Raw genomic sequence first — 16,532 nt, 5'->3', positions numbered from 1 at the left:
TCACTTTTAGAAGAGGTCGATGGAGCATTGTGAGTTTCTAAGTACTTTGCTACTACCTTCAGAAATTCAAGCTCTGATTCATCTGTGAGCATTTGGGCATTATTGGCATGAAGTCTCAGCAGCTCTGCCTGAACGTAAGGCAAGGCACGTTTCTCCATCACACTCTTGGAGACGTACTGGTCAGGTCGGTAGTAGTTTCTACCGTACACCTAAACAGAGTAGAGTACAGGTTTTCACAACATATTACATTTCATTGTGTATAATACACAATGAATACTACACAATGCTACACAAAGCATATTTATATAATGAAAATGCAACTTTTAATAGAGAATTCTAATGGGATAGTCTGGTGAGAGATGTAGCAGGGGCTAATGCAACCCCCTACAAGATGCCACCCTGGGTAGTTGCCCATGTCAGCCATATCATAAACTGCCACTGATGGGAATGTCATTGGCTTGGACTATATACATCAGAATATAATTGCCACCTTACAAATGTCTTCTGTTTGTTTCACTTAAATGCTTTAAATCAAGGGTTTTCAAAGTGGGGGTTGTGCCTTTCCTACAGAGTTCTTCAAGTGAAGCATGAGATAAGGAAACAACAAAACTACAAAGACCAACTGCAAACATTTAACCGTCTTCACCAAGCTTATGCCATAGACAAAAAGAATAGATTTTTAGAATCTAAAGCTATGGTAAAGCTAGGTTTATAGTTGACGCATTGAACTAGGCTTGAGGATATTGGCGCCAACCCTTTATGACAAAAATAAGAAAAACTGTAGATGTTAGCTTCTACGGTAGTGCTAAAACGGTTTCCACTGTGCCTGTTAATGCAAATTAAGGTATATTTGATGTTTGAACCAATAAAATAGACTTATAGGAATTTTTAGAAGGGGTCTCATTCACAGATATTAGCTATTCGTGGGAAGGCCAGGTGCGTAATCTCTACAATTACTGGGCGGTCCACTGGTTACTGGGCAGAATGTATTCTCATTCTTTTAAATGTACAACCTCAGGCATGCAGTCTCCATACTCTGTCTGCAAGGCCAGACCTCCCAGATACAGAGCAGTCTCCTCATGGCAGGACAGTCTGTCTTCTAAAAGGTCCCTCCTTAGCTGGAGGTAGAACTGGTGACGGGTCTGTTTGTGCCTAAGAGAGGAAACCGGGGACATTAAGTTACTCGGGTCAGTTGGGAAACTCTTACTTTCTCTAATGGTAACTTCGGATCTGTTCCAGCAACAAATCAACTGGAGCTCTAGGTCTAGCACGCATAATTAGAATCTTTGACGTATTTCCTAATCACGAGAGAAAGTTTCTTCTACTAGTGAATCTATTAAGACTTCTCAAAGGAAACTGTTTTAGTAAACCAGTAAGCTGGAGCACTTGCCATCAAGTGTCCACCCTCACCAATAAAAAAAGAATATCTTACAAAAGAAGAGAAATGTTGTTCACGAAGAATTTGATCCTGAAGAAAAGGACAAAAGTTGTTGTAGGCACTTTCTTCCAGCTATCTGGAGCCACTTTGGAAATCTTGGTGTCATTATCAACGAAGAAAAACTCATTATCTGACCACAGAATAGAGACAAGATCAAAGACATTTGGTAAGTGGCTTGACATAGAAAGACCCATTCAACAGGTAGTCACGGCAAACCAATCGCTACAATTATTTTACCATCTATATATGCAAGGCCAAAATAGAAGTGTTCCACCAGGTTTGCATGAGCCACGATCATGTCAAACACATCCCCTCCTCTGGTTTTCACTTCACACTTGACCAGGATGCTTTGACCATTTGGCATCACCACACTGAGCTCTCTATGGGTGGCTGGAGATTTCCCTTTCTTTGTCTGTGGAAAGGGGGAAGAGGAATAAACTTGACATCCAAAAAAAGCAAAGATGCTTGAAAGCAGTTTTGGAGAGCATGAACTTACCAGGATGGATCCAGGTAGTTCCAAAACGACAAGGGGTTCCTCTAAAACTCTGAGAAACTCAGGCCCCATGTCCTACAACCCAGAAAGGAAGGGAGAGGAATCTCTAACAGGACATAATAGATGCCATTTAAATGAGAATTCAGTTTATTTTTGATACCATAGAGCATGAAATGCTGCCTCACTTTCATTTTCTTATCGTTCAAACTCATTGCGGACTCGAACTGCGGGAGGGATCTTGCACTGGTAGTTCGATTGCCATCCATGTATGGGCTGCAGGGGGTACGGTTCAAATGCTGCCAGCTGGGGTAACTTTCTCTGAGCCGACCTCCCGAGGGAATCCTGGGGGAAGAGAATTTTGTAGTCTCAGTTGGATAGGAGACATCTGTCACTTACGAGATAATGGCTTGGAACTAAATATAGCCATGAATTTAGCAATACCTTGGAGAGTTTGTGTTGTATACACTCATTGAATATTGTATTTGGTACACCTTGTTAGGTTGGACCCCCTTTTGCATTCAAAGCTACTTTAAGTCTTTGTGGCATAGGTACAAGGTGTCAGAGTCGGACACATTCTTCAAAGACTTTGGATCACATTATGATCCAAAGTTTGCATGATGCTAGCATTAGTCAGATGCTAGCAGCTGACAAATGCAGATTTGTGGTGCTAATCTCTCATTCCCCCATGCCCCAAATGTGTTTAGTTAAACTGAGGCAAATTCACTGTGGATTACAGTGAACACATTGGCTACTTTTGTGCCTCTGGTAAGGCACAGTCCCACCAGTGGATGGAAGTGTTTGTTGTTAGATCTTATTTGAAATATGTGTTTCCATCTTCTGTTTAGCGCATTAACTCTTTTTCAGAAAAGCCCAAAACCACCTCCAGCAAGAATAAACCCTTTTTTCTTGCAAGACTGAGAAGTTATTTAGAATTTTTGCTATTTCCATTAACCATTTCTAACGCGATTCTTCAAAATGCACATAAAAAAATCGTCAGTGGAAACACAGTTGATGTCAAACCAGTTTTATATGGTCAGAGCTCACATAGACTGTGACATCCAATGACGTTCAGTGGATACTAAGAGGCCCAACGTGTACCGAGAAAATATCCCACACACCAGTATACCACCAAGAAACAGTGATACAAGGATCCATGCTTGTCTTAGCTAGAATTGTGACTCATCAAACCAGGCAATGATGTTGTTTGACGTGACAAAATTATTGCCAACAATCTTCAGTTCCCTGAAGGTTGTTGTCTTTTCAAGGAACTGAAGAGACGACAATCTCTTCAGTTCCTTGTTGTTAGCTCACACCCAGTGTGGATTTTTACTGTTACCGTCTTCTTCAAGATTTGACTTGATTCGCAGTTAAAACCAGAAGTTTACAAACACCAAATAAAAAGACATACATTCTTTTTTTCCTCACTACCTGAACCTGAAGGTAAATCATACCAAACTTCTCTTGTTTTAGTCCAGTTAGAATTATTAAAATGATTAACAGATTTATTTATTCAGTTTATGTAGTCCTGTTATCTCAAGCCAGCCTTTCCATTCAAATCTGACCTCTGACACCAGTAGAAAAGCTACTTCTAATAATCACGACTGATCTGTTTGGTACCAACAACAATGTTCAAAGCTGTTCTCTACCATGTCTGGATTCCTAATGCATCCTGATTGCCACGTAGTTGGAATATCTACCAGGTGTATCTAATAAAACCAGCTATACATTACCATACTCAATATTATTTAGATTAATAAATGAAAACAAGATTCTATTGACTGCAAAGGAACCAAGATTTGCAAGGATTTACTCCTCTGCTTACTTCTTACCCTGTAGTATCAGCTGGATACGATGTTCCTGAAAAGGTTCTGTGGATCTTCTTTTTTAGGGTCCATGTCGAGTTACTGAAAGAACCTCCTGAAACACACATTAGGTAAGATTAGATTAATAATTGCTTTGGCAGTATTGTACCTTAAACATTAGATTCTGGTACTGTGTCTGTTCTAAATAAGCTTAATAATTGCATATTTTGAAAAATAGACTTATTAGCTTCCTAGCTAATAAATTAATAGTAAAATTAACACCCCCAAACTGTAAAGGTCAAGGTAAGGTGCCCCGTATACCATTAATTTAGACACTTTTACATGTATTTCTTGTGAAACCAACATGTTTCCACCGCAACTCACTACTGTTGATGTGAGAAGAGGCCATATTGAAACGTGAAGTTAGTAACTAGGGGTTTTGACTTGCACTGTCTCACTTCTGTTTTGCAGAATTGCTGGACATTATTTATCATATTATTTCCCAACGAACAGTCAATGTGTTCCGGATTTTGGAGTAAACACTTGTGTTTCAAATCATGGTGCAGGAAGCCCTCCTGACCGTTTTTAAGTTTTTAAATGTCGCTACCGTCTATGTGCTGGACCTCCAACAGTTCCAGTAAGCCAGCTTAAAGACGCGGTACAGAGGGAAACGGCTCGCCACAGCTTTTCAGCTTATGCACTAATTAAAGAAATTAGATGGGACATTCTGAGGCACTTTTAACTTGCTTAGCTTACTGAGCTGTTTTCCCTCAAAATTGTATGTAAAGGTTGGAAGTATCCCCCCTGCAAGGTGACTCTTCTGTGTTTAACTTGCTCTTGCAAAGACTTGGGTTAGCAGTTTTTCTATTAGCCTTACTATTTGATATTTGCTTTGAAAAGATAGACCGTAAAAATCAAAAGACCATGCTACCATGCTACTCGCTAGCACCTTTTTCAAAAGACAAATATACTTAAAACAATGCATGTCATGGCCCTTAAATAAGTACCTCAGACTGAACGGATAAAGCTGACGCTAAAGCTAAAAATGTTAAACGAGAGTGACACACTGGGAGGTATTCCACTCTCGTTTAACATTTTTAGCTTTAACGTTAGCCGTTAAGTCTGAGGCACTTAGTTCTTCTTAAAGGCGGGGTCGGGTTTAACTTTGCCATTCTTAACACTAATCCACACTTACTACTACTGTTTTGTTTTGCTCTTTACAGACACCAACTTTCGCAATTCTGTTTTTCTTTGTCTTCCACTTTACAGAAGTCACTGAAGATTTTCTTTATTTTTGTCCAAAGATATCAGTCATTTTTAAAACCAGCACAATATACATATAAAAAGATTATGTGTAATTTAAGCAAAATTGACAGCAACTGTAGTTTCAAGAAACTCAACATAAAAATGGACCTCATCCATTTTTAATGCAAATGTTACAGATTTTTGATTTGCCTAAAATACAATAACAGCATTCATTTAGTGGACGATCATTTGCAAATGCATCTGTAACTAAAACATTACTTCTAACATCAAAATGTGAAAAGCTCAGCCCTTGAGTTCTGGAATATATTAAATGCAAATTGTATAATTTTTTTTGTACAGTTTTGGCTTAAAAATGTTTTTTGGGGGTCTGTAAATTCCAGTTAACGCTAATCGATAACACTAGTTAATGATTATTTCAATAATCGATTCATCACGATTAATCGTTTTAGCCTTACCCGCAAGGATTTAAAGGCATTCTGGTTCCATATTCATAAATCACATGTACGAAACATGATTTTCTCCTGTTTGTACTCTGTCTCTCTTTGAGTTGCCAGATAGCAACACTTAAACTCCAGGTGATGATTCCAGGTGGATCAGAGTTCAACTGATCAGTCCAGAGTTCAGATGAGCTTTCACACTTTCCCAAGCAAAGTGGATTATTGGAGGAAACGGACTCTGGTCCGTTTAAATCGGATCAAACAGCTCTGCGGTGGAAGTGCACCAGTAATAATTATCTGTCTCCATCAAGGAAATACTGCTTTTATTTATTTAATCTTTTATTTAATCAGATGCTTTGGATTTTTTATTTTTTTTAGGGTTTCCACCCAGATTTTTACAAACATTATTTTGCTGTACTATGCATCTTTGATTTTTAGCAATAAACTACAATGTCTTTTGTTTTTGTACAATTACTGGTGTCTATCTGCAGCTGCGTTTCCATTAACCGCAAAATTGCGCAAATTGACATTATGAAAATAAATTTGCTTAATGAAGACACAACAATTTTGAGAAATTTTTGCTCTAGCACAAAGTGGTTTTTCAGTCGTATCGAAACACGTTTTTCACATCACACTAGTCACATGATCAACAGCCACATGTTACTCCTGGTGAAAACAACGAAAAAGACGACAGGAACTAGAAGGAGGATGATGGGATTTTTTCCCCCGACATTGCAGATGATGAGCGATAGCACCATGGCTGAATTATGAATATATCTCATATAACTGTTTACATCCGTCACTGTCATGATTTTTAATGACTTATCTCGAGAACAAGGTCATTCACATGTAATTTTAATTTCATTTCTTCAGCAGCTGCATTTCCATTGACCATATAATTGAGCAATTTGACATTTCCAATATAAATTTGCTTACTGTAAACACAGCAATTTTTAAAAACCGTTTTTTTTTAATAAAAAGTTTAGACATTAGTATGAAGTCTTTTTTTAGCTGTATCAAAATTGGTTACATTTGGAAAACAACTGAAAAGTTGTTTGTTTTTCCCAACAACCGCATGTTGCCACTGTCGGAAACCATGAAGAAAATGACAGGAAGTAGTTGGAGGATCATCGCACTGCATGTTTTTAATTACTTATCACGTGAACGAGCTTATTCATCAGTAATTTTCATTTAATGGAAACATATTTGCAAAATTGTGTTTTTTCGACATTAGCAGAATACACTCAAAGACTGACGCACATTTGTAATGGAAACGCAGCTTGTATGAAACTGGTTGTTGAGACCTGGAACTTGTCATGGAAAAGCTTACTGTGGACATATTTAGTACTTTGCTTGTATTAATCACTGTGTCTCTTAGCAAGAAAGCCAATAAGCACACTCCTGAAAAAGTCAAACGATGTCAAACTTCAGCTCAAACAAATGGAATCAGTTTCTTACTGTGTAATCTATCCCTGACCATCTGACTGCGGTCTGTTAGCTGGGATCCGTTTTCGGTCATGGCCACGTGGTCGGCCTGTAGAGACAGCACGTTCCGGCTCGATTAAGCAAGCAGAGGACTGGTTTTACAGAAGAAAAAAAAATAAAGAAGAAAATGCAGCCACTCACTGAGTTTCTGTAGACGTCCTCTACCAGCTGCCTGATGAGGCGCTCTGGGGATGGCAGCATGGAGGACTTGTGATGGAACTCGCAGGTCTCCAGCACCGTCAGCAGGTCGGTCCTCCTCACCGCCATGTCCTCACACATGCTCAGCAGCAAACCCTCCAGCTCTGTGCTTATCTGGACTGGCTGAGGAGAGGCCAGCAAAACCCAAAACGGCTTAGAGAATGGAAGACAGCGACCGGGATGAGAAGAAAAGACGTGAGGAACATACCTGATTCTGAGGTAGGTGATAATCGGCGCACCAGTAAAGAGTCATTCCCAGTGAGTATACTACCACCTGAGGGTCATGCACACAATACTGTTTTAGACATTTTATTCTAAAATAGGTACTAGTTTTTTTATTTTTTTCACAAAAGTTGTGCTGTGGGGAATTATCTCAGACATTAATGGCAATAAAAACTGGGGAGTGAACTTCAGAGCTTGGCAGAGGAGCAACGAGAGGCTAAAAAGCTGAAGCTAAAATCCACAAAGCTAACCAGAGTACAAAAGCACATTATTTTATTTTATTTGACTGAGCTATCTGCCACAGAGCACAACAGAGTTGTAAATTTGTCTGTAGAACAAAATAATTAAGTAAAGAATGTTTAAAATATAAAAATTACTGCTGTACAGAGTGCTGTTATAGTTAGCGAACAGTGCTAACTGTGCTAATTGCTAATAGAACATGTTGAAAACAGCTTAGAACATCCCATAGTTGAGTATTCTGAACTTTTGGGGAGTTCTTTAGATCTCTTATATACACATATGGGTATTACATCCCTCATGAATAATTAATAACTGTTCAAAGCAAAAAAGAACCATAACATTTCAAACTTAGCTAAGAAGGAGGTTTCGAGTTTATTCTTGAACATTCAGTCTGTGTATCATTTTAGCAGCTCACTAGCAATAATGTACATATAGACATAAAAGGATTCTTCTTAGGGGTAATTATGTAGTTATTTTATTTTTTTACGTCTCATCATGTACTGTTGAGGTATTCAGGCATACCATAGCTTGGTGCTAACATGTACCAGGTTACCCAGGTCTTCACCCAGGTTAATAACCAACATGAACTTTGGTAAAAAAAAAATTGTTTTTTGGTTGTTTTTTTTTTTTCATTTTTGTAAGCAGAAGAAAGCTTTTCCAGCTCTCAGACCTTTTCAGCAGCAGCCCTGGTGGAAGGAGTGAGACCCTGCTGGACCTCGGGAGCTGTGTAAGAAGCCACGTCTTCACTTCGTGCGCAGCTCTTGAAGGCCAGGCTCCCATTGGCTGACAGTAGCATTGAGCCAGGGCTCAACACAGTACACATATTACCTGGACCTAAACACAGCAGACCACAAACCCTTTACCAAGACATTTTTACAAATTGTAAACCAACAAACAGTGGATCAATTTTGGGACATTTTAAATTGGTTCTGAATCGCATAAATGAGAATTGTGAGAAAAAGAAATTTACGTGCCTCAAATTATTTTGGGCACAAACGTACGTCACATGTTCATCTATTGCGTTGTTTCAACCTTTTTCTATGAGTCTGCAGATTCTGACAAACTGTATGTTTAAGAAGGCACAGTTCTTGTACGTTTAAGTTCGTACTTAGACGTGGTCACCTTTTTTGGAGATGTCCAGTAAGGCATCAGCGGTGGCCAGCAGCAGACACCAGACTTCGTCCTCTTCCAGGGGTGAACCCCGGGCCTCTAGCACCTCCGTCAGGGTCACAAATGTGCCCATCCTGCTACACATGGGCTGCACATGCAAAAATGACACAAGGCTGTGAATTAAATGGTCTGGACCGTTTGCATTGAGCACAAACATACTGGTACATTTGCAGTTTTAATAAGGTACCCTACACATTTTGTTCACTGATAAGCCTACGGTTTAGTAGGATTTAAGGAGAGAAAGGCTGGAATAAATCCAACACCAATTCAACACTTAATTCTGCTCTTCTTTTCCCTGAAATAGAAACAGATATTTACCGATGACCTTGTATTGTGTGCGAGAAATGCTGGATGAGGAGACGTTAGAGGATTAGTGATCAACGTAACTAGATTAATCAATAGAAACAGCAAGAGGCTAACAGTTTTCAAAGATTAAGAAAATAAACCCTGAAGGAATCGTCCTGCTGTACATGCACGGCTACATTAATCTGTTGTACCAGCACCCACTCAGTCTGCTCTATACTTTGGGGCACTAAGGATAACTTAATTACATCTAGTACATCCCTAAAATACCTACAATTTAGCTTCTTATGCTATCCGTGTCCAAAGTCTGCCTTTAGATTTTTCAGCTTGAGATGAAAAATCTACTTTATATAGCACTTTTCAAATCAAGTGCTTGGCTTAGAAAGCATGCAATTTGAAACATTAAAGTGTAACTAGCCCCAAATCATTTTTTTTGCTAATAAACTGAAGTTATTTAGGGTATTCCTTTGAAAATGTTGCCATTTTTTCTTGCCTCCGCCCACTTCCATGGAATTTTTTGTAGCAAGTAGGGCCACAAAGAGATACATTCAAAGTATAACAAGCTGATTGAGATCCAACTTTATCAAAAGTATCAACGTTTTCCGTTTGAAAATGTTACAGAAAGGTAAACCCATGATTAGAAGTAGCAAATACTCTAAAAGGTTTGAAGAGGGGGTAGAGGGGTTAATAAATTCAGTGAGCTAAGCTGGGTCGGTTTGAGCTTTACTTTTACAGACTAACCCACCACCTTACTCTCATCAGATGAATTTTCCACACTGCTTTCTGATGCTGCCAAAAACTTCAATACACACCTTGGGTCAGTATTTTCTCACCTGATCCTGATGTCTGAATGGCTTGAAGGTTAGTTTACTTAAACCTCAGAACCCAGCTGTCATGCAAAGGAAGACTTCGTGTTGGATAGCTGGCTCGTCTCTACCACTGATGCACAAAGGCAAAAATAAATAAAACTAGAACTTTAAATATTAGATAACGAGCTACACAAAAAGTTGAGGTATATAAAAACTTTGTCTCTCCATCTAGCTGAACATCATTCTCTGCCATCATTCTCTTCTTTAGCCAGCTTGGTTCAGAGATACTCGATGTTCAGTCCCATTAGATAGCTCTGAAGAAAATAAGAGTTCACAACATTTCAAATCTCTTTTGCTCGCATGACAGAGAAGAATCTGTTTGAAAACAGGAACAAGATAAGCTAAAGGTGTCACTGAGTGGAGGTTGATGTAAAGCAGTCATTACATTACACAAAAGACCTTTTTTTTTGTTTCTAATGATTCTCCCATATTTTATCCGAAGCCAAACAGAGGACACTAACACAAGACACACCCTAACCCTACGCCATCATGTATGCCATCATGTAGGCCATCATAGGACATTCATATTCACACACCTTTTAAACATACTGTAGGTCAGACCACCTGGGGACACACGTCCTGTTTCAGTGTACGTCACACCGGCGTCCCCACTCCATCCCTCCATTCTCAGTTTTACTTTAACAAAATAGTCAAGGAGAAAGAAAGCCTTGATTGTAAGTCGTCCTTTCTCCATGGACGACTTTGCAATTTCCATCCAGGAGTTTTTAGCTATTTGAGAATCATTGTCGTACAAATGTACGCAGTTCCTCACCAGGTCTGATAAGTGCTCCTCAAAGTATTCATGCAGATGCAAAAATCCGATAATCGAAGTGGACTAGCTGAAGAGAACCAAGTGCATTTCTGCATAAAACACGGCAACAAACTTCTGACCATTCACACACCACATCCAACAAAGCTCTGCGCAAAATGATTCCACCTGAGCCTGGTGGTGAGAAACGGGAGGAGGACGCCAAACTCCTGGCGCATTGTTTTATCGAGCTACGTCAATGAGAGCAGATTTCCATGCTTCGGATGGGACTGCCTTAAACCATGCTAAATTCCGAACTAGCAGTGTATGATCACTCCCTTTCAAAAGGCTTATTTAACATGTACTAATATGCATTCAAACAAACAAATTACTGTCAAACATTTAACGATATCAAAACTAAGATTATTTTAGCTCAATTTAACATTGTACAGGTCTTTTGCCCCAGTGCGGGTCAGGGTCTTTCTGTCCTGATCATGTCTTAAGCTGCATCAGAGATGTGAAGGTTCACTGCAACTGATGTTTTACTTAATTCTGTCCCTTGAGGAAAACTAAAGACCTTTTCCTCAAGGGAAATGCTTTCAGCAAAGTAAATGTAAAGTAGATATATTGTTGCTGTCTTAGTATTGTCACTATTACACTGGGTGAAGATCCTGCTACACTATTCAAATTTCGGCAATCTATTTGACTGAGGCCAGATGTTAGCGGAATTGAAAAACCTCCTTGGGTTTTAAAGCTAGACACTGCAGCACCAGTATCATTAGTCAAATATTTGCTTCCAAGTATAACAATCCATCTACATATGCTTATGATCAGACCATGCTACAGGCAAAGACTTGGCCTGACTCTTTCACATGGTGTCAAGCTGTAGCAAGTTATTAGCAGATCACGCCCCATGAGCACGGCCCAACTGCCTTTATGAAGTGTTGGGTCACGGAGTCTCATTTTTCAAGCCATGTTGGTGTGCCTGGAAACATGTCATGGATACGTTGCCACCATACTGCCTCACACTCCACCAAACCCCTGTTGGTCTGACGGCACCGTAACAAATGACCTTGCAACATAACCCTTTGTGCATGCGGAAAAGCCTGGGGAGATTTTTACATGGCAACCCCACGTAATGAGAAGCCTGCAGTGTTCTGAACACACTGCTGAAGATTACACAATGACCTTGCAAATGTCCTCCATGTTTTGTCTCTTTTCTTCATCATAGTGTGAAAGCAAAGAGGCCTGTTACCGATTCTGCAATCTGAAACCATCAATAAACAGCCTTGGTGGCTTTTCTTTTTGGCAAAACTATGCTGAACAGAGTTACAGTAGTTCTGCTTGACTGTACAGCAGACTTTGTGCAAACATTTTTGGAGGTTGCAAACGTAGAAGTGGTTCTAATACCGGGCACTTTTCATGCATTTATCATTCAATATTTGTCAATTCAGCCAAGTGACTTAATAGAAGGATGCCGACACACTGGTTTCTTAATGTTTGATGCAAGTAATGTGCCAAAACAAGGCTGTGCACAAAGCACTTAGTACTGATCTGATTTTTTTCTGCAATTAAACATTTTTGGATTCCTTGAAAAGTGTGAATATTTCAAATAATTTGCCAATAAGACTCCTGGAAGATTTCTGTCAGGCATGAGAGACTGCAATCTCATGAACATCCATCTAGCTTCTGTACTTGTATGTGCTTAATCATCCCATGGTTGTGAACTAGAGTGTATTTTTAGTGGTTAATGGGCAAGATGTGGGGTATACCTTGTGCTGATTGCCATTCTACCACAAAGTAAGCCAGAGACGAAAGGGGAAGACAACGGTGCAATACCAGAAACTTGAGGGTGATGGGATGTTCTCCTGGAGAAAGAATCCATGGCAGTACATTACAACTCAACAAAGAGAGACTGCCTCAGTTCAAACCCAGAACCTTGTTCTTGCAAGCCAGCAGTTTTGTCCAATTCAAATTTTGGGCATGAAAACACCTAATAGGGAAATATATATATTTATATATATATTTTTTCCATTTTTTTTCTCCGAAGAGCTTTTTGCGGCGCTAGTGGCTCATATTTTTTCTACAGTAGGCAGACAGGAAGGAGGGTGAGGAGAGGAGGGGGGAAGACATGCGGTAAAGGTTGTCGAACCCGCGACATCCGCGTCGAGGACTAAGGCCTCCAAACGTGGGGCGTGCTAACCCCCTGCGCCACCACAGCACGCCCCAGGGAAATATTTTTCATGATACTGTTGGAGCCTGTTAGAGTTCTTCAAGTAACTAGAATCATTTCTGTGGAGGGTTGACCGGTACCTTGCGGAGACATGCTGGTTGTTACTTCTATTTGTCATAAACAAATACAATGAGCCTCAAGAATTACACAAATCTAACATCCGCAATTTTTGAAATGACAAACTTTGAGAAGTTTGTCATTTCAAAATCTTTTGAATACAGTAATTGCATATCTTCTTTTTTGTGTGGTTCTTCCATATCAAAACGTATTCTAAATGTCACAAAGCTCACCATGATGCTTACCCTTTTTGGACTTGGCTGTGAGATGTTTAAGGCCATTACAGACTTACAGAAAAGGAGGTTCGCTTATGAATGCAGCCAGGATCTCCGTAGGAAAACAGACAGTTCGGGGTTGATGCTTTTCAAATATTTCAAAGACCTCCAAGGTAAAGTCCAAGATGACAAGATGTGTGGACATTATGAATGCGAAAGCTACGGGTCTCTAGTTCAAGGTCATGGTGTCTGGACCATTTACAGCTGTCCACACACAACTCTCTCTGTCGTTTTTCTCACAAACCTCTAATGCGGATCGGACGTTTGTTGCAAATTTAAACTTCAATCATTTGCTTGATAGTTAATGAAGCATCTTAGTCCTTTTCTTAGCAGGTTGTCTTGTTGTTTTAAAGTCTTTAACTTACTTTATTGTGCTATAACTGGATGTACTGTCTTAGCTGTTGCTGCTGACTTGGCTGCCAGTCGACAGAACACTGCTTCACATGCTTTTAATTCTCTGACTTTGGCAGTTTGACAGCTGGCCAAGAAACTCCAGCTCTGTTGATCAGGTTATGGGCACTATAATTCAAATAAGATCAACCAAACTATCTGATGATTTGAAGTCACATCAAAAAAAAAAAAAAAGCATCGTGGTTAAGTCTAGAATATTTTATCTGGAGTTGGAAGACATTTTTGGGTGGCTTCTTTAAGCCATGAATCTCACAATACGCAGATGATGCCATGATAGGATAAAATTATCTATGGGAAGCAAAACTTCTGTACCTCTTTTTGCTCTGGATTTCAGTTGTTGACCTTGTCAGATAAGGCAGTGTGAATAGCAACAGAACCCTAGCAGAGTTCCCAGACCTGGTGGATAAATGTGCTATAAAGGAAACTGCTCTTGTGTGAGAGTTCAACAGCTGTTTCAGGTGACTTTTGATTAAGACATATGGGACACATCCAAACACATCTGTTTGGAGAGGTAGGCAAATAGAGAAGGTCAAAATCAAATGCCTAACATTAAATAGATCGGTTGTGTTTTTATGACTAAATAACCTGGCATTAGTACACAAACAATACCGAAGAGTCTTGGAAATCTTTTGAGCTATTTCCGTGACCAGAGGATAAACAAACATCGCTCTCCAAGAACTTTCTGTATCACTGCTTAAAGTGTCAGCATGACATTTTCAGGTGTGTTTCCAGTTCTATAAAACATCTCACATTGAGGTTTTGTGGTGATCCAGTAAAAATAAAAAAAAACAATCATTGCTTTTGTCTGAGCAACTGGTTTCACCATATGAAGGATTTTGAGCAAAACCATGTGATGCCTAGCTAAATGGCTCTTGTATAACTGACTTGTTACACCATCTACCATAAAGGAGAAGGACAGGAACCTGGTTGATTACCCACATATATAAATATAAATATATTCACAGCTCTCTGTAGCCACATTACACAGTCATCACTTGCTTTAAGACATCTTTCTTTCCACATGTGCTGTGTTGAGAAACATTCCACTGAAAACCCATTTGACCAGCTTTCTACAAGTTATGCAGCTTACCTTATTTCATCAGGTACCTGAGAAGATTGTCTCTAAGTTCCTCCAAACATCCACCACTCTGAACTCTAATCCTTCCTCCTCTTATACACCCCCCCACTGCCATTTCGCCCACCTCTCCGTCGTCCCGGCGCTCATGTCTGTCATGACAGCTCGTCCCTCTATTCCCATCGGCATAGGATGGTCACAATCATGTCCCCCCGGGGGGAAGAACTAATCAGCCCCATAACTTTGCTCCCTCTGGACTTGTGTCTAATGACGACGTGTTCTGCCTTTTCTGGAGTTTTCAACTATTTTTAGCCGAAGGGGAACTTACTGTAAGAACTTAATTGGATTTGCAGGGCAAGCCGAAGACAGATGGGGCAGCAAAGGGCCAATCCACTGTAGGGAGGACTGTGTTAATCTGGTGTTTTAACTACAACTGATAAGTTAATTGCCCCGCTTTCTGACAGAATCTATAAACACAGGCATGAATGTTTGCCATTTCTGCCCATCTAAATAAATCACTGAGGTTTATTGTTTTCTACCAGAGCCAGTGATGAAAAAGGTGTTACAGGGGCAGTATTACGTGCTTTCCAGGCATATAGTGCCATTTTAAGCAAAATCAAGTAACTGTTAACTTCATTTGTCAAAAAATGCTTTGTATATCAAATATGACTTAGAGGAAAGTTTACTCTGTAATTGAATGCCTTGAAATAGGGCCTCTGTCTCTTTAAAAACTCCTGCTCTTTCTGAAACTCCATCTTTAGGACGTCATCACAACATGGCTCCTCTATTGACCCTTTAACAACATTTCTACCAGCATTGCACCAAGAAATATCTCGTATGATGAGCTCAGCAGCAGCAGTTCCACCAGGTGTTTACTAGTTGCTGCTGACTAATCTGTTGGAACTTTGTCTCTTTATCGCTTCCAAAGCCAATTTTGACATGCGATGCAGATTTGAACCAATGATTTTTGGTGAAATGTAAAAATTATTTACATTTTATCTCATAAATATATAAAAATTTCTATATTACGCCAACTGTACTTGTAGCTAACACCATAATGCTAACACTTGGTGTCATTGTTGGCAAAGAGACTAACCATCTGACCCTACACCTAAATACCAAAGTCACTGTTGGCTAAATCGCTCCACATCATGATGCCACCACCACCAGGAGTTTGCAGACACTCTTCATGGATCCCATAAGCAGTCGTACGCCACCTGCAGTGCACACTTTGTAAGTCTCCATGTAATTGTGGGATGGGGTTTGTTTCACAATTATCTCAAGGCTTACATTATCTGGTTACATATGCCTTTTTTTAAACCACACTTTCCCCTTCCACTCAACTTTCCATTATTATGATTGGAAGCAGCACTCTGTGAACAGCAAGGGTCTTTAACAATCCCGTTTTGTGGCTTGCCCTTCTTTTTTGAAGGTGTCACTAATTGGAGAACTGTAAGGTTAGCAGTCTTCCACTGTGCTTGAGAGCCATACATAATAATAATGAATTAAAAACCCGTTTTCTTTCTGGTTTTTCATAATTTTCTGAGAAGTGGAATTCTGAATTTTCATGAGCCGGAAACCTCAATCATCAAAGTGGAACAGAAATATCACCCCGTGTGAATGAGTTTTAAAATATAATTATTAGTAAAAATCAACTTCTTCATGATGACTTCTTGTATTTTTGCTAATATGTTTAGAATACTATAATGTCTATTGGCTAAATAAATGTGTTTACTGTATAAGCAAGCGTAAATAACACGTCGCGCGCGACGTCATTTTGAAACGTTGCAAAACAGTTTCTTCCGGGCCG

General features: G+C 39.6%; 1 protein-coding gene across 1 annotated transcript in view; it reads right to left on the bottom strand.

Moving 5' to 3' along the window:
* The window catches only part of frmpd2 (FERM and PDZ domain containing 2), a 28,453-nt gene extending 13,452 nt beyond the window's left edge, over positions 1-15,001 (bottom strand). Inside the window, exons 1-13 of the mRNA XM_032574846.1 lie at positions 14,738-15,001; positions 8,704-8,839; positions 8,252-8,415; positions 7,328-7,393; positions 7,063-7,242; positions 6,895-6,970; positions 3,761-3,848; positions 2,117-2,273; positions 1,935-2,006; positions 1,676-1,850; positions 1,433-1,568; positions 1,014-1,152; positions 57-209 (exon numbers count right to left, since the gene is read on the bottom strand). Of these exons, the coding sequence (XP_032430737.1) occupies positions 57-209; positions 1,014-1,152; positions 1,433-1,568; positions 1,676-1,850; positions 1,935-2,006; positions 2,117-2,273; positions 3,761-3,848; positions 6,895-6,970; positions 7,063-7,242; positions 7,328-7,393; positions 8,252-8,415; positions 8,704-8,836 (1,539 nt within the window). The 5' untranslated portion in view covers positions 8,837-8,839; positions 14,738-15,001. The remainder of the gene's footprint in view (positions 1-56; positions 210-1,013; positions 1,153-1,432; positions 1,569-1,675; positions 1,851-1,934; positions 2,007-2,116; positions 2,274-3,760; positions 3,849-6,894; positions 6,971-7,062; positions 7,243-7,327; positions 7,394-8,251; positions 8,416-8,703; positions 8,840-14,737) is intronic.
* Positions 15,002-16,532: the final 1,531 nt, after the last annotated feature.

Source organism: Xiphophorus hellerii, chromosome 10, assembly GCF_003331165.1.
Source record: "Xiphophorus hellerii strain 12219 chromosome 10, Xiphophorus_hellerii-4.1, whole genome shotgun sequence".
NCBI classification, from domain to species: Eukaryota; Metazoa; Chordata; class Actinopteri; order Cyprinodontiformes; family Poeciliidae; genus Xiphophorus; species Xiphophorus hellerii.
Note: the sequence above shows the minus strand (reverse complement) of the source record. Positions and strands in the feature narration are given on the sequence as shown.